Here is a 22,757-nt window from a genome sequence, read left to right as displayed (position 1 = left end):
GCCATGGCCTCTGTAACATGTGAATTACTTTGGATCATAAAGGTTTTGGATGATTTAAAGGTCAAGGTAAACCTTCCTATTGAACTTTATTGTGATAATAAATCTGCCATTTTGATTGCCCAGAACCCTGTTCTACATGAAAGAACAAAGCATATTGAAATTGACATTCACTTGGTAAGAGAAAAGGTCAGTGCAGGGGTTGTGAAGCTTATAAAAATTGATACTTTGGATCAACCAGCTGACTTGTTCACTAAAGGGTTGGGTGAAAAACAACACAATTATCTCACTAACAAGTTAGGTATGTTGGACATGTTTAAAGGTTAGGATTGAGGGGGGATGTTAGAAATACTAAATGTATTTATCAATCCTAACCTTCCCTGTATTTATCTTAAGTATTTATTCTCTATGTTGAGCAAACTGCAGGGACTAAAGGTGTCAAGCTGAGTATTAAAGGGCTGGAATGTGCAGTAAAGACTCAAGAGGGAAAAGAATGAAGAAAAGGATGATTAGAGGGTGTTGTATGAAAATAAGTCACACTCCTGCTTCAGAGTTTCTGTGCCTATAAAATCCTTGCTCACTGCCATATAACATTCATCTTTTCAGCTGTTATTCTTCCTAGTATTTTGAATGTTCCAAAATCCTTGTTGTACGAAAAGATCCGTTATAGTCACATAGGCTGTAACGTTACTGTTTCTGTCCTTGTTTATCTTGTGTAAGATCATTTCTCTAAAATAAATAAAATTCATCAATCATTCGACCTCCTTTGTTATTGTTGTTCTTGTTATTGATTCAAGATATGAAAATGATTGGTGTTACTTTAAATTTTATCTGATAAATCATAGCTCAAAATCTCAAATCAACAGATTACAATGTAAATGAGTCTAAAGTGGCTCCTCTTAAGTAAATTGCAGGGGCATGATGTATTTGCGCGTTCAGATATTCAACATTAGTCGAACCACTTATGCACCTAAACCCAAGAACTGGTTTGAGACCCGAACTTTTCTTAAGGGGACTGTACAAGGATAACTGAAGAGAACAAGAGTTGAAGGAATGCTTCTGGCTGTTCAAGTCCGTGTGGAATTACTGCCTAATGAAATGACTCAAGTCGACCCCTCAATTCAACATATCATAATTACTTTTTTACTGTTCTTTTCATTAAGACTAGTTATGTTGATGCGTCATATTTCAATTCTTTTCTACTGTATAGGTGTTACATAATCTATTTTCAGATTTCACACAATGTAGAATTCTGAAATTTTCTGTAACTGGCACTTGGCATAAGAATATAACTATTTATATTTTTCTTTCAAGATAGCTTACTAATAGAACCGACTCAATATTGGTCCATTCCTTGGGTTTCTGTTCTCTGTTTTCTGGTCTTGGGGTTTGACTGGTTCGGTCCGGGCAGGGCCGGGTGTTGCCGTGTTGACCCGAACTCAACCCTACGCTACATTGTACTTTAACACACTTGAGTAACATATTTGAAACTTATAATGTTTTTAACACGTTTTGTTATGCATGTTTCTGATATCTTCTTCCTCCCAGACTTTGGAATGGATTTTTGGCTATATACATTGTTGTCCCTATTCGTTTGATTCACACAAAGATATAAGAATTTACTGAAATAATAATCATTTATTTATAGATAATGAATTCTGTTACATGAGACTTCACTTTTTGATACATAGAGTAAACCATGGTGAGTGTTCACGAATAGAGAAAACTATGCCCAATCGAAATAACTGCCTATAACCGACTATTCGGTTATTAACTATGTTATTGACACACTAGCCCTTAGGCTTTACAATCATTACATAATACACTAAACAAATAATAGTAACCGAGCAATGAACGTGATTACGTCCACACAAGTCTAAAATGTAGTAAAAATATTATACTCCATAGTACGTGCGTTGGAAATAGCTAGCGAAGGTGAAATAACCGAGGATAGGGCATTTGCAGGGTGTGGTATATAATATGGTTCTTATTACGACCGATTATCCAGGACATTGCGCAGATGGGCTATAGTGAGAGAAGTCATAGATTCATCATTGATCCATCCAAATTTCTCAAGAAAAGGGTTTATCGCGTTCTTGTTTGGTGGGTAATTCTCAATCATGTCAGACCAGACATTGCTTCCATTCAGGTCTCTGCTGACTTCCCAAACACAGCTGTTGGCTTTAAAACCTGCACCCAAGCTAATCATCAAGATTTTGTCCCCTTTCTTTAGCCTTTTCCTTGCCTCCATGTATCCAAGAACATACCAAATGCCGCTAGACGATGTGTTCCCAAACCGATGTAGTGTCATTCGACTAGGTTCAAGATCATACTCGTTTAGCCCTAGATTTTCACCAATATTGTCAATTACAGCTCTTCCACCTGGATGGATACAAAAGTGATCTATTCCAGTTTTGAGGTTGATCTTTGAATCCGTGGATTTGAAGATTATATAACGAAGAATTTCCCTAAGAGGAAGCACTTTTGGTAGAAGCATATATAGATTCTTTTTCAACGATTGAGCAGCAATTTTTGGGAGGGACTTGTTGAGGCGTGCGCCTTCGTATCCTTGATTATCTTCTTCTCGCATGCAGCAGTAATAGGCTTCATCGTTGGATGCAAAATGGGTTCTGACTAAACACTTGAGCTTCAAAATTGCCTTATCCTTCCAATCCTCGTCATTGGTTAGAAGCATAGAACAACCTCCCACACGAAAAAGGCAGTTAGACAACAACATAGACCTTTCTTTCCCATTGTACCAGTGAGCACCCATTGCTTCTGTGCTCACAACAATGGCTAATTTTTTTTGGTGAGTCTTGAACAATTGCTGAACCAGATTAATGGCAATGACACTTGCACTGCAGCCCATTCCTGTCAGATTGAACGCCTTAACATCTTCACGCATCTTGTAGTGATTTATGATCCTAGATGTTAAAGAAGGTGCTACCGACAGTAAACCTACATTCACCACTAATATATCAACATTAGATGGTGAGATTTTTGACCTAGCAAATATAGAATCTAGTGTGTTAAAGAATATTGTGTCTAGTTCTGATATAGAATCGACAAGTTTTGGTTCTTCTTTGTCTAAGACGACGGTTTTGGGGCCATAAGTTTCTTCACCTTGACCCGAATTAACCATGATTTTTAACAAAAATCTGAAATCTTCAATATCAATATTCTTGTTCTGCAAAGCAATCTTGGCACACAGTTCAGAATTCAGTTGTGTTTCCTTCTCGCCCTTGTAGCATTCGTAATCGATCATATAACACTTTTGCTTACCTCTTCGGATCACCAACTTTGCTGATAGAAGGGTAACGTATAAGAAGGAAAACAGAAGCATCATGGATGTTATAAACTCCATTGAAATAATGCTAACTAGCTAGATGTTGTGTCTTGGCCAAATATTGTTTCTATTGCCTACTTATAGAAAGTGACCGAGTACGTACGTACAGTGGCGGACGTACGTCCTTTGAGATTTATTAGCCTTTACAAAAGTATAGAAAATTAAAAAAAGAGTGCATTAATTCACCAAGTGCATAGCCTACAAAAAGTCGTTGCATACCCTGCCGTTTGCTACCTTTAATTCTTTCCTTAACTCCTCTTGTTATGATATATTAGCCAATTGGAAAGTGAAACTAGCTCAACTGGCAGATGCATCCCTAGTTTTTCCCACAGGTCTTGGGTTCGACTTTTAGGAGTGACAAGTCTGTGGGTTTTTTCCCTCAATCACCTATAACGGCTTATGGTCTACATTTCGTAGTCTAGAGTACGTGCAAGGGCTTCAACATTATACGGTGAGGTGTATCCTGATGTCGAATACCGACTAACTGTTAAAAAAAAATTGAAATGTGTGAGCACTGTGTTTCACGAGTTGGATACTATGTAGTTATTCTTTCGATCTAATCACTTAATTTACATGTATCTAGTCCGAGTATTATTTTGATTATGGATTTTTACCTTTTTAGCATGAAATTGCTTATACAAAACAAAATGTGTTTTAATTTTATTTGTGGATATTTTTAATTGCAGGAAAAAAAAATGCATTCCACAGTTTATATATTTGGCAATATTGTAAAGGAATAAGTACCCAGAAATGCAGTAACTAATGCTCAAAAGTTATTGTGTGCACGAACTTTAGGTCAGCTTTATTGTATTCAGGAAACTTGTTCAATAGTCCTATAGCATGCAAAAGTGACCGGGTCAAAAGTTATCCGGTCATCACTTTCACATTGACCCGTTAACTGCTTACGTGACATGCATACAATAACTTTTTGGGATTAGTTTGTTACACCTTGACTAAGGCGGAAAACTCGGGATGCGACGCATAGTACACGCGTCATGGATATTACATAGGAAGACTAAATGAATCCATAAATATAGAAAGTCTTAGCATAAATAAACTCATGCATTCAACATAAATCCATACATAAATAAAGCATAATCCAACTCCCACGTAGGGGATCAAAGGTTAGGCATAATACCATACCAACACAAATGAAATCATAAGATAGTATAACAGCAACAATGAATCCTAGAGTCCAAAGTCTGCCTATAAAGGCTCCCTGCTACTCTCCTCAGCCACCTCTAACCCGTACACCTGAAAGGATACTTAAAAACGTCAACACAATGGTTAGTGAGTTCGTAGGATTTCAGTCTAGATTGTCAGGTTTTCATGTATAGTCAAAGTGGCCATGTCACAATGTTGCCATAATCGCAAGGTCGTCAAAATCACAAGGATTGCCAATATCACAATGTTGCCATGGATATATCAAGTTTAGTCAGGACTTACGGTTCAACAACCAGCCAATGCGTTTAGTTTAGTCATAACGTGTATCAACAAGTATCCAAGTCATGAAATCGTATAGGTATCCAAAACATGTCATCAACATTTTATCCAAAGTAGGTCGTTACAATATCATATCAAAGAAGTATAGTCTTACAAGAAAACACATTTGTATCCTTTCAACCCCCATGAAAACATATAAAAAAGGGGACTACGAAACTCACCTGTGGTCCTGCAATATAGCAAGCTACACAAGTATCTGGTTACAAGCAATGGTTACGCCTAATCTGTTCATATAACAAGTAATAAGTACTTATACTAGTGACAAGCGTTTTACGGTGCACCATTTGCCTAGTTAGAAAAATCCTTAAGTATTTCAACTTAGTTTGTCCAAAAGTATGCAAGTTTTGTCTTAATAAAAGTTTACGAGTCTTTGACCATTTTGAGAGTTTTGACCGTTTTGAGAGTTTTGACCATTTGTGTGTTTCTGCTGATTTGTGTGTTTCTGATGATTTGTGTGTTTCTGATCATATGCGTGTCTCTGGTCATATGCATGTTTCTGGTCATTTGTGTGTTTCTGGTCATCTGCGTGTTTCTGGTCATATGCGTGTTTCTGGTCATTTGTGTGTTTTTGGTCATATGCGTGTTTCTCCTAAGAACTCTCAAAACACTTTTCGTAAGAATCGTTGTTAGTTTTGATAATCCGGTTGTACTTTTATGTTTCTTATCACTATATAAAAACAATGTTAAACATACGGGTTCAAAAATGAACTATAAGTATGTGACCCATTTGATAACAAAGTTAATAAAAAGCTTTACAAAATCGCTTGAAATTCATACTTTTTATTAATAAAAACGTGTGATACTTTAGTATTAGTAATAACATATGTTTTAGGAACTTTTGGACATAAAAAGTTGTAAGCTTGATGATAAAACTTGTGCCATATTTCTAATAAAACCGAAATATTAAAGGAAGAAAGATGGGAATTTTTGTTTGAAATACCTTAATTTTGAAAGAGATGATGTTACTTGAATGATAGATCCATGGATTACTAAAGAAAAATATGATTCTTGGATGGAGAAATATTTGAGTGATATTATGAGATTTGTGTGTTCTTGAGAGGATACTTTAAGTTTTGTGTGTTTGTGTGTTTTGGGTTTTCTACCATTTGAGAGTTCTTATGGGTTTATATAGGAGGGAAAAGGCATGGGGAAATTTTAAGTGTTTTTAATGAGTGTTCCCAAAATTTTAACAACTTCACTATTACTATTTCTATCAACAAACATTTTATTCGTTAATCTTTTTCAAACAAAATTTTAATTTATAATAATGTTTTTCTTAGTTACCGACACCATAGTTTTTCTTCATGTTACTTTTCATAAGCATGTTTCCCTTAATGAATTTAATTACTAATTATCACTAAGAAGGCTAGTCACATTGAATCCAACTCTCAAAAGTTAACAAATCTAAATCGCGGGTGTTACATAGTTTATGCACACAATAACTTTTTGGGATTAGTACGTTTATGCACACAATTAAAATAAAACAGATTATTTTTTTTCAAACTCGCCGGAAACAGATTATTTATGCACACAATACCTTAAATTTGAAAGAGATGATGTTACTTTAACGATAGATCCATGGATTACTAAAGGAAAATATGATTCTTGGATGGAGAAATATTTGAGTGATATTATGAGATTTGTGTGTTCTTGAGAGGATATTTTAAGTTTTGTATGTTTGTGTGTTTTGGGTTTTCTACCATTTAAGAGTTATTATGGGTTTATATAGGAAGGGAAAGGCATGGGGAAATTTTGAGTGTTTTTAATGAGTGTTCCCAAAATTTTAACAACTTCACTATTATTATTTCTATCAACAAACATTTTATTCGTTAATCTTTTTCAAAGAAAATTTTAATTTATATAATGTTTTTCTTAGTTACCGACACCATAGTTTTTCTCCATGTTACTTTTCATAAACAAGTTTCCCTTAATGAATTTAATTACTAATTATCACTAAGAAGGCTAGTCACATTGAATCCAACTCTCAAAAGTTAACAAATCTAAATCGCGGGTGTTATATAGTTTATGCACACAATAACTTTTTGGGATTAGTTAATGCAGACTATTAAAAAAACATATTATTTTTTTTCAAATTCGCCAGAAACTGCAAATCCTCGCCGGAAAACTTAAAAATCCGATTAAACCTTCGTTTATTCAAATTAGACCACGAAATTGGCACCAAAATACTCAAAAATCAGCCGCGAACAAACTCTCGGCAAAAGTTAAACCAATTGAGACTCGCCGGAAAATTTAAAATCACCATAACTTTGTTGTTTCTTCGAGTTTCGGACAACAATTTTGAGCAGTTTGGTGTTGGTTTCAAGTCGAAACTCGAATAAACAACAAAGTTATGGTGATTTTAATTTTTCCGGCGAGTTGGTGAATTTCCTGGCGAGTTTCAATCGGTTTAACTTTTGTTGAGGGTTTGTTCGCGGCTGATATTTGAGTATTTTGATGCGAATTTCGTGATCTAATTCGAATAAACGAAGGTTTAATCGGATTTTTAAGTTTTCCGGCGAGTATTTGTAATTTCTGGCGAGTTTGAAAAAAATAATTTGTTTTTTTTTAATTGTATGCATAAACTAATCCCAAAAAGTTATTGTGTGCATGTCACGTAAGCAGTCAACGGGTCAATGTGAAAATAATCGGTCCCACATAGCCATAATCCCGTTTTATGTTCACAATAACCAAAACTTCAAGTTTCGTGAACACAATAAAACTAACCTAGAGTTCGTGCACACAATAACTTTTGAGCATTAGTTGACTGCATTTCTTGGCACTTATCTTTATTCTAAACAGTAAAAAAAGTAAATTAATTGGTATTTTTGTGGTTAACCACAAAAGTCAAGCGTTTTGGCTTTCCAATTTGCGGTCTAATCACTATTTTGTATTCGTTTTTGTGAATGAACGAACACAAAAACGGTGATGAAGTTATTAGTTAACGTTTGTTTACGAGGAAGAACTTATGTTGTTATTTTTAGATATGTTAGTTCAGTAGTATAAATAGGTTGTTATTTCATTTTGTCGCAACGTAGATCTTAGATCATTTGCAAGAAATTAGTTTTTGTTCTTTCTTTATAATCTTGTAATCATAATTTGATTTATAAAATGTTCAATGTCCATTATCTTCAATTTCTCTTTCTAAGTCACATCTAGATATGATTTAAAACTTCTGGTAGTAAATTTTTGTTAGTAATTTAAATTCTCTTTAAATCAGCATTTAAAAACCTTTTCGAAAAACTTATATATTTTGTAATATCTAATTAGTTGTAAAGTTTATAGTTACAAATTAGTATTTTGTTTTTCATTTGTGTTCGTTTATAGTTGTAAAGTTTATAGTTACAAATAAACAAACATGAACACGATTACATGTTTGTTTTTTAATTTGTTAATGAACCATTCGCTAAGTCAAGCGTACATTTATGAAGAATTTTTTTTCCAGAAAGTGCATACCCAATGACAGTTTTATAGATCCGCCACTACATACATACGTGCATTACTGCAAATACTCCTACTATTTATCTAATCATTTTTTTATTTTACACACACCAAAAATTTTCAAACACAAAAAAAAAGTCATACTAATGGTGAAAATTTAATCATCATTTACCTTTCTTTTTATTGTTTTTTAAAGTGTATTTACTATTTTTTTAAAGACGTATTTCAAATTGCATTTCACCTCATGCATGATTGTATAGTGAGGGCTATTTACGATAAACTACATTGTCTTAATCGAGCCTCCATTGTACTTTCTTACTTACTGAAAAGTGGTTACATAAAAATGTCTCGTGTACAAACTGTCAACTAACTTCATTATGGGTATTCTTTATAGGAGAAATTACTTGATGCCAAAGGCTTGCAAAAGCTATGCGTAGGCACCAATACGATATATGAGACTAAGGGGTTCTCAAAATGCCTGCTGCTAGTGCTATTTATACAGAAACAAACAAACATGAAAGAAACAGGTATATGCATAAATGGAGGTAATATTCATACCACTATTCTTGATACATTTGACATAATGTTACATTAATAACTTCTACAGTCTGTTATATAAATTGTATATATTGTGGTAGATGTATAAAAAAATGGTACGGATATTATTTCTCGTGTATAAAACTGCTAGTTCCACTCTTCTCCTCCATGATACTCCAATAAACTTGGTCAATCTTGACCAAATCAACCAACCATGTGCTCTCTTGTACTTGTTAATTTTTTTAACAGTAAGTCGGTATTCGATATTAGGGGACACCTTATCATATAATGGTGAAGTCTTATACGTACTATAGACTACGAGATGTAGATCATGAGCCGTTACAGATAATTTAGGAAAATAATACACAGACTTATCACTCTAAAAAGTCGAACCCAAAATCTATGAGAAAAACCAAAGATACATCTTATACTTCATATATTTCAATTAACACATTCACGTTCATATATCATATTATTGACTATTTGACTTACCCTATGATTTGAATTAACCTTCCCGTGACCAATACTTCACATGCACTTTCTTACCATGCATAACTATCACTTGAAGACTTACTTCATGCATTAACTTTACTCTACTAGCTAAATAAAACATACTACTAAATAAATTAAAGCAACTTAAATCAAGATTAAACCAAACACTTTTTGCCAAACATTTAATTAACATTTTAAATTTATAACTATAAAAATAAGAGTCAATTAGGTTCCTATTAATATATATATATATATATTGCTAGTAGAGCAGAAAGAAAATATTATGAGTTCTCTTGATTCTTATTGGTTGAAAAGATGATTTCTATATACTATGATTGGTAAAAGGTTTTGGAAAGTATTTAATATTATGAATTCTCTTGATTCTTATTGGTTAAAAAGATGATTTCTATGTACTATGATTGGTTAAAAGTTTTGGAAAGTATTTAATGCCTATTTCAAAATAAACAACCTTACCATAATAATTACAAATATATTTTCAAATAAGCTATTTCTACATTGAATTCACATTTCCATTGTATTTCTTTATGTTGCTAGCCCAAGTATCTTAGAATGCACATATTCTACTTTTATTTCAATTCGTATAGAAATATAAGGAAGCATTTTAAAGATGAGATATGAAATAATTAAGTGTAAACAGCAAAACTCATTTTGAAAACTTATTCATAAAAAATGAAACGGTTTGTAATCTAAAATGGTTGTTAGCGGCCGAATTTTAACCGAGATGACTAATAATATACCAGGGTTCGTGTTTTACTAAGTGTAAACAACAAAACTCATTTTGAAAACTTATTCATAAAAAATGAAACGGTTTGTAATCTAAAATGGTTGTTAGCGGCCGAATTTTAACCGAGATGATTAATAATATATGAGGGTTCATGTTTTACTTCTACATTGGTAGAGTGGGTTATAAGAGAAGGGGACGTCGAAAATATCCAACTCGAACCCGAATGATATGTAAATTGGGAAAAAAAATTAACCCAAAGCTGTCAATCCGTTAACCCAAACACAACCCATCAATCCACAAAAAATCGGTTGGCGGGTTAAATGGGTTGGTAGATTAATTTTAGTTGACACAGATCATATTGGTTGGTGGGTTTGTATGTTGGCGGATTAATATTAGGTCAAATGAGTTATAGGTTCACGGGTCATATGGGATGGTGGGTTAACCTATTGAAAAAATTATACAAGTTTAAAATATTTTTGGTTGACGGGTCGATTTGTTAATCGAAAAGGTCAACTAGCCCAAATGAATATGTTTGGTGGATTAGAAGGTCCAAAATATGCAAGTATAGCCCGGTTATTTTTACGTTGTTTTTGGGTTGGATCGGGTATTGATAGACTCAATATGTTATACCAAAAAATACATAAGTGTTAAAAGTTTATCTTCACGTTATATTTGATTTCATACTAAACTTCATCTTTGTATACTATAAGACTTACACTTTTTGCAATATGTGATACAAGTATAAGATTATCTGTAACCCGGTCATCGAATTATTTGTAACCCGATCACCGACCGGGTATTAATCTAGTATATATTAAGATTGTTGGTAGAGCTAAGAGAAAATATTATGCTTATCATTAATCTCCATCCTTCAAAATAAATTCAACATTCAATCTCCACCATTGGAATTAAAAAACACAATTTTGGAAAGAAAATGTCTTATTAAAGCATGCCATAATTAAAAATGAGAATTAAAAAAGAAAACAAATGTAAAGTAACATGGTTAACACCTATGAAGTCATACGAGTAGTTTTCTAATTGCAAGATCATTTCAATGTTTTAACCAAACATGTTGTTCAAAAGTTAAAGTTATTTTTTTAAATTTAAAGTTATAATTATTTTGCTATTTGAATTCAATTTATATTCTTCTTATTAGATATTAGAAAACTCATCTGTAAGTGAGGCTTAATGGCTTACGCACTTTCAAACAAAAAGATTTATTAAATTTTTTATCCTTCAAAAATATTTACTTAATGTATGAAAAAAATATAAGATGTTAACCATATATAACTGAAATTTAGCATTAACTCATTAAGAATTTAAAATATGCTAAGCAAATTTATAGTTTAACATACAAACAATATCCATGAATGAGTTTTCATATTTCTTTTTATAATGAATAGGTTTAGGATATAAAAATGACCATAATATTATAACATTAATTAAAAATGGTTGTTAAAATTACAAACTTAATGATAGTCATGATGACTCTAATTACATCAGTTAGTACAAATTTTATGTTGTAATTTTCTTCTTTAAATATCTAATCCTCGAGTCTAATAGACGTTGGTGGGATGTGATTGCAAATATGTCACTTTGGAGAGTTGAACCAAATAACCAAACATGATGTACAAAAGGGGGGGGGGGGGTTCAAGTTTAAGTCTACAGTAGGAATTTCAAACAGGATTGACCCGAATCGTCCCGGGTAAGCCATGGTTGATCTGATTAACTATAATGGGTTGTTTTTGGTTCATGTGGCTTGATGAGTTATGGAATATCAAATGGGTTGGTTTAGGTTAAATGGTTTGTTTTTTGGTTAAGTCGATTGGCTGGTCAGATTGGGTTGGCTTTGGGCAAGTTGGTCAAATGGATTGTTATTAAATGAAGTGCGTTGGCGGGTTGGTAGGTCAGATGAGTCAGTAAGGATAGGTAAATTAATTTAAAAAATATGTTCGAGTTAGTGGGTTGGTTTGAATCAAGTGTGTTATATGAGTTATTTTTTAAGTCAAGTAGGTTACCAGGTTGGCACGTCAAATGTGATGGTTTTAGGTTGAGTTGGTCGGTAATAATTAGGTTATTGGGATTGGCAGGACCTGACAACCTTTGTGGAGTTAGCGAGTTAGCAGAATGAAAATCTCTATCCTTAATCCGACCCATTATAAGTCTATAACTTTCAGCTTAGAACCGAGATCTATAAGGGTTTATCTGGGTAAAGTTGAGTCAATAAATGAGCTGGAGGGTTGACTACAAATAGGTTGGTTTTAGGTCAAATGGATTTGATGTGGGTTGATTTTAGGTCATGGTCAAATGGGTGGTTTTTAGGTTAAATAAGTTGACAGTCAAATTGATTGGTTTCGGTCAAGTAGGTCAATTTAGTTATTTTGGATCAAATGATTTAGCAAGTTGGTAACTCAAATGAGTTGTTTTCGGGTCAAATATTTTTTGGTAATTAGTTGGATTTTGAGTTGGATCAAGTATTGATAGCCTTATAATCTTGGGATGTTGAAAACATTTTACATCGAATTGATGACAAAAATGATATCTATGGTTTCATACACATAACTCATCAATAAAATCTTAACTCACTATGCGGTCTTATATGATGTATCATGTTACTTGTACCCTGCAATATTTTTTGATCTAGATCGATTTTGTTACATAGGTTATATGTTTTTTTGTCTGATTCTAAATTTTCTTTAATATAATTTGTTGAATTTAATTGTTTGTTTCATTTTATTTTTAATTTAATAATGATGAAGTAACTCAAATAAAGTTTTCGTAAATTGTAAGATACATAAATATATGTTTACCCTGGTCAACGACTTGGTATTAATCTAGTTAAAATTGTTCCAGAAGTTTTAAAAGTAATCTCTATAAACTTTGCTATTTTATCGTTGATAAAAACCGATTGGTTTGAATTGTTTTTTAACCTTATCCCATAAACCACCATCAAAATTACCTATATATGCTCAGTCATTTTGATGTTTGAATAATCTAAGCCAGGGAAATGAATGCATTAAAGTAGATACTTGGTGTTTGTACAGCCAATCCGATAACCTAGAACGGGGAATGGGGGTGAATGTGGTTGTTATCTGGCGATTCCCTTACGGTAAGACGGAGCCTTTTGTACGCCAAATATGTATGTGTTTGTTATTATGATTTGATTAGTCATACTCCCCCTTATTTATAGGTGGTTTGTGACTTTCTCCCCATGTTCTTTATTGAAGTCTTAAAATATTATAAGTGCCATATCTCTATGATGCATCCGTTAGGTTGTGCCAGGATAGTGACTTTTAAAGTTGTTTGTCGTGCTTATGTGATGGAGCCAACTATCACTATGTTTAGGAAGTTGTTGAATATCTCTGTCGCTGGTGATTGGATAACCATAGCTAACAGGCCTAAGATTGAATGTATCATTAAGGGCGGAGTGGGTCTCCATGATTGAAAGGATGAGTATGTGTTTATGAATCATAGCTTGTTTCCCAAGCACTGTGAGTGTATTTATGAGAGGAGTAGGCTAAAAGTACAGAAAAAATGTTTTTTTGGTGATGCCATACCAGAGGATGATTGTGGTAGTATATATGATATTTTGGAGGAGGAGGGTTTTGTTGTTTACCAATATCCAGATGAGATTTTGTTTAAAATAGGTCATATTCTTGCTCTTGCTGAGGGAGAGGAAGAGTTTGATGGTATGCTCCCTTTGTATAGACTCTATTGTTCCTTTGTCTGCTTTTTATCATTGTTTTGTGTTTTATTTGCAAACATGTCATACTTGCAATACATCAAAAAGGTACCAAGGAAGTTTCTCAGGTGCCCAATCCAAATACTTCTGCTCGTGGTGGTAGTATTGGTGAGCGTCCTGGTGAGACTGGCGAAGCTGTTAATCGTCCCCCTCCACAAGTTGATGCTATTGATATCGATGCTCTTCCTGATGTTGGGAAGAAGAGAGCCAATATGTACGTCTCCCCCCGGTGGTTCCTTTGGGTCTCGTTTGAAGAAAGGCAAAACTGCTGTTGCCAGTGCTGCTAATGCTGCCAATGAGGATGTTGAAGAAGGTAATAAGAAATCCAGGGCTACTAGCAGAAAAACTCGTAAGTCAGTGTTTGCCAAGGATTCTCCCAAGAAGGGTAAGCATTTATATTTCTTGATTTTCATACTTCTTCATTCCCTCATTGCTCTTTGTTTTGTTTTCAGAATTTTATGAATCAGACTGGTTGTTCAGATCTCAAGTTCCCAAACATACGGCTGATGAAATAAGATCAATGGAGCCCTTCAAGTTTTTGTCTTTCTTTGATGAGGGTTGTGATGCTCATAGTACCACACTTACTGAAATGCATTTTCGGTATAGTACTCTTGTGAAGGCAGTGGGGGAGGGTAAGCAGAGGGAATTGCTTTTGACCGTCACTGTCTCTCATTTGGAGAAGAAATTCGCTAAATATGGTGATCAAAGTGAGTCGGCATCCATGAGGGAGAAACTAAAAGAGACAGAGGACTTATTGAAGTCTCAAGAGTCAACCCTTTTTGAAAAAAAAGAGGAGATCTCCAAGCTAAAGGCAAAACTGCAAGCAAGGTCAATTGAAAGTGTCAAGATGTTGTCACAGTCTCAAGCTGACAAATTGATGATTGAGGATCTATCCAAGCAGTTGCAGTTGATGAAGGTTGATCATGGCAGGTTGATCTCTAAGTATGTTCCCTTTGTGTGCAGGTCTCTGTTGGCAAGCTCTGATGTGCTAAAGTCAGTTGGTGAGGGTGTTTCTGCAAATCATTTAGAAGAGCGAGCCAGGGTGTTGGAGGAATTCAGCCAGGAGGGTCAGTTGACCTTGCTTCCCGTCTTGATTATGATGCTAATGCCTCTGTAAAGGTGGAGGCTGCTACAAAGGAGTGGGAAGAGGCTAAGTATGATGCTAATCCTCTTATCCTTAACCAAGCTTCCGAAACAAGTTAACAAGTTGTAAGTCCGTACATGCGCAACTTATTAACTAATCCTTATCCTTAACCAAGCTTCCTCGTAAGTTTCATCAGCAAACTGTTTAAAGTTGCGAAGCTCATTAGGATATTCCTCTTCCAAATCATAAACTTGATATGCCATTGGTGATGCCAATCCTACAAAACAGACACTAACACAACCCGTGAAAAGCACCGATGGAAGAAAATTTTAACTAAATAAAAACAAAATATAAAAATAAAAATAAAACTAATCTAAGAAAGCAATTAACTCTCTTGTATGTGAATACAAAAAAGGATCAACTACGAAATCTCAAACTTAAACTCTTAAATTACTCCCCTGCAGTGGTGCCAAAAACTTGATGTGTGAAAATCTAATTAAATTAAAATCAAGAAATACTTCGTACCGAATACTACACACAATCGGGCAGTGGACCCATTCGTATGCAATATAGCTCAAAGTAAGTCCAGGATCGTTCCACAGAGACTAACAAGAGTAAGCGAGTTTTAAGTAGTTTAGAAAAGAGGTTGGAATTTAAAGACTCCCATCATATTGGATTTTTTGAAAAGTTAGTTGATTACTAAATTGTTAGCAATTCCGTATAATTCAATTGAAAAGATAATTGTCTTATATCAATAAAGATTAAAAGATCATCTATTTCGACTCCATGATACATTAACTCTGGTTGCATTTAAATTAAGACTCAATCCAAATATGTTGACAAGTAACCTAGATTCGAACAAAGAAACTCACTTGGTGGCCAACAAGCTTATGACTCTAATCAATTCTATTAACTAACTAGATTAATTATAGAAAACCGACACCACCAACATTTAATATAATTTACCTTAATCAATTAATTTGTTTTGGTTTAGCATTAACAATTATGTCTACTTGAAATTTATGTGACACCATCAACTATCAATTCCATTTAACAAATTGTTCCCTATGATTACTATGTCCTTTACTATCACTCAAAGACCTAGCACCAATTACTCATAGACAAATAATTGAAATCATACTTATGTACTTCCGACACAATCGAACAAGAAAACAATTCATTAAGATCACGACATAACGTTAATTAAAATCAACTTGGATGAAAAACTATGCAACCATCGTCTTTGTATCACTTCATCTCAGTAGATGATGAAGAATTTAGCTACCCATAATCATAATCATAACACAAAGAGTGAAAGTATGTGAAATAATATTGTACCAATGTGTCAAAAACAATTGAAAGCTAAGAAAATCGATAACCGAATGCCTTGGAAGTCACGAGCAACCTATGATCTTCAAAGATGTAAAAGCTACTAAATATGCCTCCAAAGAACCCTAATTTCAAATGTTAATGAGAGATAATTCGTTTGATAGGGTTTTGCCATGTATTTATAGTGTTTTGGAAACTCTTAAGTCTGGCCAACCTATAGTGCGACCCACTGAATATTGAGCGGGGCTCACTGAAACTTTTCTGTTCTGAACTTCACACCAGTGCTACCCACTGCTCCCTAGTGCTCCCCACCATCTGAATAAATCTTCAAAATCTTTGTTTTCCAAGAATAATAGTGCGACCCATTGTGTACGGAGTGTGGCCCACTGACTTCTCAATCGACATTTCCTTCCGTTTCTTCATCCAATCTCTACTCCAAGCATCCGTAAGCCTTCATGGATCTTCATTATATCGTTTCTGCTCATTTTCACCCATCTTACATGCTATAGACCTAAAATCACTCACATATACCATAAAGCATCGAGATATATGCATAAATGACTATAAATTAAGCATAAATGATCTTAAAACGATGTGGAAAATCTTTCTGTGAGGCTACCTAGCCATTCTCTTGCATCATTCATTAATCCCATTTTGAATGCCTTGCATGCCACTGGCTCGACCCAGCTTTGCATCTCTATTGTTCCTTCAAATCTTTGCAGGAAGTCGTCAGGGTCATCTTTGCCATTATAAGTTCCTAAGTGGGCTGGGCATTTCATGTTTGCTGGCAGTGGGTAGTTCCTTATCCATTATGTGAACGGTGACTTAGATGGTGTTCTGCTAAGGCTGAATGGTCTAGGTATATTTGATTGATATATTGGTGGGGTTTGGTGTTCTGGTAGTATTGTTCATACCCTTGGTTATAAATGCCTTGGCTATTTAAATAATGTTGGTTATAACCCTGACATGTATTTGCTGCTTAAAACCCTGTATTTTGGTATTGCAGTCTTGTGCTTAATGGAACTTGGTCTGGCACATGGAAACCTTGCTGATATTGTCCCTGGGCGAAGCCTACCCACGTGTGTGGCCTTGCCTGGTTGGCTTGTGGTCCGTAGGTCTGATTGTTTCTTTGCATGTGTGGACCCTGGGTATGGCTTTGTGCTCCTGGCATGGTTGACCCCTGGGTGTTAACTGGAAAGCCCTGGCTTATTTGCCCTTGGGAGTTTCAGTGGTAACCTGCTGTAATTGGTCTTTGACCATCGTTTTGGAAGCCCTGGGTGAATGCCCAATGGTTGTAGTATCCTGGGGTATTTGTACCATGTGTGTTTCCTTGTGGCACTGAATTTATCGTGTCCTGGGGGATATTGGTATGCTGCGTGTAGTGGACATACCCAGGTATGCTAGATTGCTGTCATGGGGTGCTGTAACTAGGTGGTGGTCGAGCGGTTATTGTTTGCCATCCCAGTAGTTTGCATTCCCTGGGGTATATTTTGAGCATTCTGGCGCCGTGACCCTGTGAGTTTGACCTTGGGGCGCCTTGTCCCTGGGTGGCAGCCTACAACCCTGCAACATTGTTTTGTTGTTGCTTGGCACCCTTGATTTGGGATCCTTTGGTTGCCTACGTCTTCCATGTGGCGGGGTATCACCATCATATTCGTCGTATGCTTCGTCAAAATTGATTGCTCTTCCTATTAATACCCTTGCATCTTGAAGATGTCGTAGAGTATTCAGGATGCTTTCATGATTCTGTCATATGTACGCTTCATCAGGGGCGGAGCCGATGTAGAGGCATGTGTTGCCCCTGTTGAGGAAGGTGTTATTGGCGTACCTCATTGATTTCGGTTCAGATCTATGTTTTGTTCTTCACCGAACCGGGCGGCCTATTTCCATCATCCATTTTCTAGGTTTAGGGTAAGAGAAAACAAAAAATTTTTTGTGGGTTTTACTATTAGAGAGCGTCCCGTGGATGGAGCCAATTGTTTGCACAGCCAATCCGATAACCTGGAACGGGGAATGGGGGTGAATGTGGTTGTTATCTGGCGATTTCCTTACGATAAGGCGGAACCTTTTGTATGTCAAATATGTATGTGTGTGTTATTATGATTTGATTAGCCATCCTTCCCTTTATTTATAGATGGTTCGTGACTTTCTCCCCAGATAGGGTTTTCAACGTTGAGCATATCACATCCAAGAATAAGTGATACGGTATTATCTCTTTCCCTAAAATATGGGATTCTTGATAAGTACGTATCACTTCCTTATTTATCGAAGGTGGAGTTTATCTTTAGGCGTACCATGCGTGCCATCATCGGGGTGGATACGTCATCACTTGGCACAAGATTTTTGTATATTAAATAATTAAGTCATCTGATCAAAGATTAAGGCAATAATAATATTTGAGTAAATCTCGAAAACAATTTTTTTGAGATGACGGTGTTACATTGCCTGCATGCCGAAATTTCTGTTCCAGTGAGTACATATATAGTTCATTTATTAGTTGTAGTTGACACTGGAAACTTAACTGTTATCACATCTGAAGCTAAAATAGTTTTTTCGATAAGTAAGTGAACATCATTTTTTTGTGACAAAAGTAGTTCAATATATTGAACGTTCCTCCGTATTTTTTTTTTTTAATTTTGTGGACCCAACAATAATTACAAGTTACTCCTGCCATCACCGCTTTCTTTCTCTCTCCCTACAATAAAGCATTCATTTTTAGGGTTTTGTTTCTTGAATAAATTAAAAAAAAAATAAAAATCAACGAGTTTCAAAAGCAAGCTTCATTGATGACGACGTGTGTCGGTGCAACAGTAGTGTCGGTGCAACAGTGTCGTTACAGTGTCGCAAAACCAAGCATGTGATCATCTGATGATGCAACTGCGGCAGCGGTAAAGAAGGCAGAAGAGGAACGAAAACTGAATGCCGTCCAGCTAGTAATTCATTTGATGTGTTTTCGTTTCCTTTCCTATTCCATCAAGAGCTGTCAGGAGGGTTCTTTTCCGTTCCTAAAGCAATACTTAAGGTTCTTATAAAAATTAGCTACATTTGGATATAAAAGGATTAATTTGCTTTTGATTTTTTATTTTTGAGTTGGCCGCTCTTAATATTGGTTTGATTTTTTGTTGTTTCAAAGATTGAAGGGAAGTTTTTGGGATAACTTGAATCAAAAAGAAAATTAAGATGTCAATTAACAGGGTTGGTAGATACTTTTTTAAAATGTCACATTTTGGTAATAAACTCTAATACAATATATAATGAGGTAATGAAACAAAAATGATACAGATTATATATATACGAGACGGGGTGCCCGCGCGATGCAGCGGTGATGGTGGTAACGACAAAGGTGTGGCTGCGGCAATTGTGGCGATGATGTGCGGCGGTAAGGGTTAATATGGTTATTTAAGGATCGGAGAATCTATGTTGTAGTTTATTTTATTAAGGTATTATAGGTATATAGGTAAAGATGTTTAAATTAATGAATAAATAAGAAAGGTAATATGGTCATTTCAAGTTCTTAATTACTTAAAGAGGAAGGACAATTTGCTTAGATATTATCATGAAAATCTATCGTTCAATTTATTTAGCATTGAATTCATATGCATTTAATAGAACCTAAAAAGGAAAAATTATATAAAGAATATTGCCAACACTGTGGTATGAATTAGTTAATTAAAGAATGTGCAATGGTACTTAAAGAATGTGCAATGGTACTTGGCGAAAGAGATGAACTCACGAAAGTAGATGTAGACATGGAAAAGGAAAAAAAAAACGTTTTAATAAATAACAAATATATAATAAAAATAAAGAAGACTCAGAGCTCACGTTTGGTAAGACGAATAATAAACAAATAAAATAAAATAAAAAGACGAATTCCTGGGTAATGAATATTTGTCGAAACAACTAATTGATTGTTTCTTGTTAGACATCAATTCACTCTTTAACTTATTGGGAAAAAAATATCATGTTTAACAATAATTTATTTATTTATGACGATGATGATAGGAAATATAGAAATGAAACAAAATTGATTGTTTCTTGTTAGACATCAATTCACTCTTTAACTTCTTGGGAAAAAAATATCAAGTTCAACAATAATTTACTTATTTATGACGATGATGATAGGAATTATAGAAATGAAAGTTCTGATATATAGTGAGTTTTTTTTTTCGAGAATTTTGATAACTTTTCAAATTAAACCTAACCGATAATTATTCTTTACATAAAAATTATTTTTTGATTGTTTTCTGAATAACTTATGTATAATTTTCAAGATTATAATTGTGTGGAGGCATGAATAATCATCCGTTATACAATTATGTGGAGATATAAATTTTTGATCACATGTGCACGAATATTGCTATGATTACATGTGATTGACTTGCATACATGTGATCATAGCAATATTCGTGCACATGTGATCAAGGATCCAAATCTCCACATAATTGTATAACGGATGATAATTCATGTCTTTACACAATTATAAACTTCAAAATTACACATAAGTTATTCAGAAAACAGTCAAAAAACAATTTTCATGTAAAGAACAATCATCGGTTGGGCTTGATTTGAAAAGTTTTCAAAGGTTCTCGCAAAAAAAAAAGTTCTCAAAATAACGTTACCCCTAGTATATATATGTATGTATGTATGATTTGATTTTATAATTTTAATGGATGATATGTATAAGATTTGATTATTAAATTAAATATAATCTTAATAGATCTTATATTAGTCGCTATTTAGATATTGTAAGATCTCTATGTATAAGCTTATAATTTAAGATGTCTATTAAGTTAAAATGAATATCATTATAATATAATACTAACTAATTAACCGGGGTTCAACCCGAGTTAACTTATAAACGTTGTGTAAATAAACCAAATGATATCCGGGTAGCTTTAAGATGTGTTGTCATGTTAAAATATATAATAAAATCGTTAAATAAGTTGAAAAGTTGTGATAAGTTATTATGTAAAAAACGAAATTAAACGGAAACAAAACTTGTGTAGTTGTGGACATACGTTGAAACACATACGGTTGGTAAAAACAAAAAAATGTAAAACCGTTATCCAAAAAGGCACCATAGTTTTCAACCTATTATAATGAAAAATTATGGTGATTAAAATCTACATAATAATGTGATCATTTAATAAAAGTCTATATTAATGATATATAAGTTTTAGGTAAAATAAAACAAGTATTAAAATAAAACAAATAAAACAATAGGTTTTTCTTTACTGAAGATAATCGTGCAGCATGAAAATCATTGTGCATCAATTGCTTCGTGAATCTTCGTGCATTAATTTAACTATGATCCAAGGGTCAAGATCATGTCTTATTTGTTTTACTTTAATACTTGTTTTACAATACCCAACCCCATGATATATATTTAAAAAAGGAATGATATTCTCAATTTAAAATTAACAAAGTATAGGGTGGGTTATTTATATATATAGGGGTGGGTTATTTATAGTACAAGCATTACAAAAAGTACATGTGCAAGTTTTTTTTTGAAAGGTGAATTTCGCTTTGAGAACTTCGTGTCGCGATTCGACAGCGGGAGGTCTAACATACGTTGTATTAACTGGGTCCGCGTTAGAGAGCTCCCTCGAAGTAGAAATGCCTATTTCAAATACCCGATGGGGGAAAAACCTCCTACTAATCCTCCCGAAGGCACGACGAACAATAGGGGTAAACTCTGCCTCCTCAGACTTGAACCTATGTATACTTAAGCCAAGCCTTCATAGAAATACTTCATATGTACTTCCCAACTCTTGAACCCAAGACCTCCTGCTTGTAAGGCAGGTGCTCAACCACTTGAGCTAACTATGAAGTACAAGTACATGTGTAAGTTAACTTACACATGCTTGTTCCTTCCATCTCCGATCACCACCATCATCATCTCCGACCACCACCATGATCTTCCGGCGACGGCGACCATCTCCGGCGAGACTCACACATGTGTAAATACAATTTACACATGTGTAAGTTAACTTTCTGGCGAGAATCAGGTTCATTTTCGGGTGGGTACGGTACGGGCCAAAGGCCCTCATCCGTTCTAAGCTGACCATCATGGGAAGCATATGGGAATCGTATGGATTTGATGGGAGGCGATCCAAAATATGGTGACGGTTTGCTACGGTACGGGCGAAGCCCTTGATACCAGCGTCGGCGTCGTAGTTGGGGTGGTCCGAGACGATGGCGGCTAGTGGTTATCTCGCGAAGGAAAAAACCTAGAAATTTTAAACCCTAAAATGCTAAAAAAGTTGTACTCACACATGTGTAAGTTACTTACACATCTGTAAGTCTCGCCGGAGATGGTCGCCGTCGCAAGAGGATCGTGGTGGTGGTCGGTGATGATCACGGTGGTGGTGGTGGTGGTGGTGGTCGAAGATAGAAGGAAGAAGGAGGAAAAACCTTGTACTTTTTGTACCTTTTCAACCATTTGTACTAAAAATAACTTTCCTATATTTATATATATATATATAAGGGACCCTTATTTTGAAAACCTATTTTTTTTTTTAAAAACCGTGAGAACTCTTAAGTT

General features: G+C 34.6%; 1 protein-coding gene across 1 annotated transcript; it reads right to left on the bottom strand.

Moving 5' to 3' along the window:
• Positions 1 to 1,674: 1,674 nt before the first annotated feature.
• On the bottom strand, positions 1,675 to 3,361 carry LOC122605934 (3-ketoacyl-CoA synthase 19-like). The gene has a single exon (XM_043778898.1). It carries the CDS (start codon positions 3,359 to 3,361, stop codon positions 1,988 to 1,990), a length of 1,374 nt encoding a protein of 457 aa, XP_043634833.1. The 3' UTR covers positions 1,675 to 1,987.
• Positions 3,362 to 22,757: the final 19,396 nt, after the last annotated feature.

Source organism: Erigeron canadensis, chromosome 6 (assembly GCF_010389155.1).
Source record: "Erigeron canadensis isolate Cc75 chromosome 6, C_canadensis_v1, whole genome shotgun sequence".
Taxonomy (NCBI): Eukaryota; Viridiplantae; Streptophyta; class Magnoliopsida; order Asterales; family Asteraceae; genus Erigeron; species Erigeron canadensis.
Note: the sequence above shows the minus strand (reverse complement) of the source record. Positions and strands in the feature narration are given on the sequence as shown.

Bases quoted from the DNA above. Each gene is read 5' to 3' on its own strand.
- LOC122605934 (XM_043778898.1), bottom strand. From the start codon at position 3,361: ATGGAGTTTATAACATCCATGATGCTTCTGTTTTCCTTCTTATACGTT.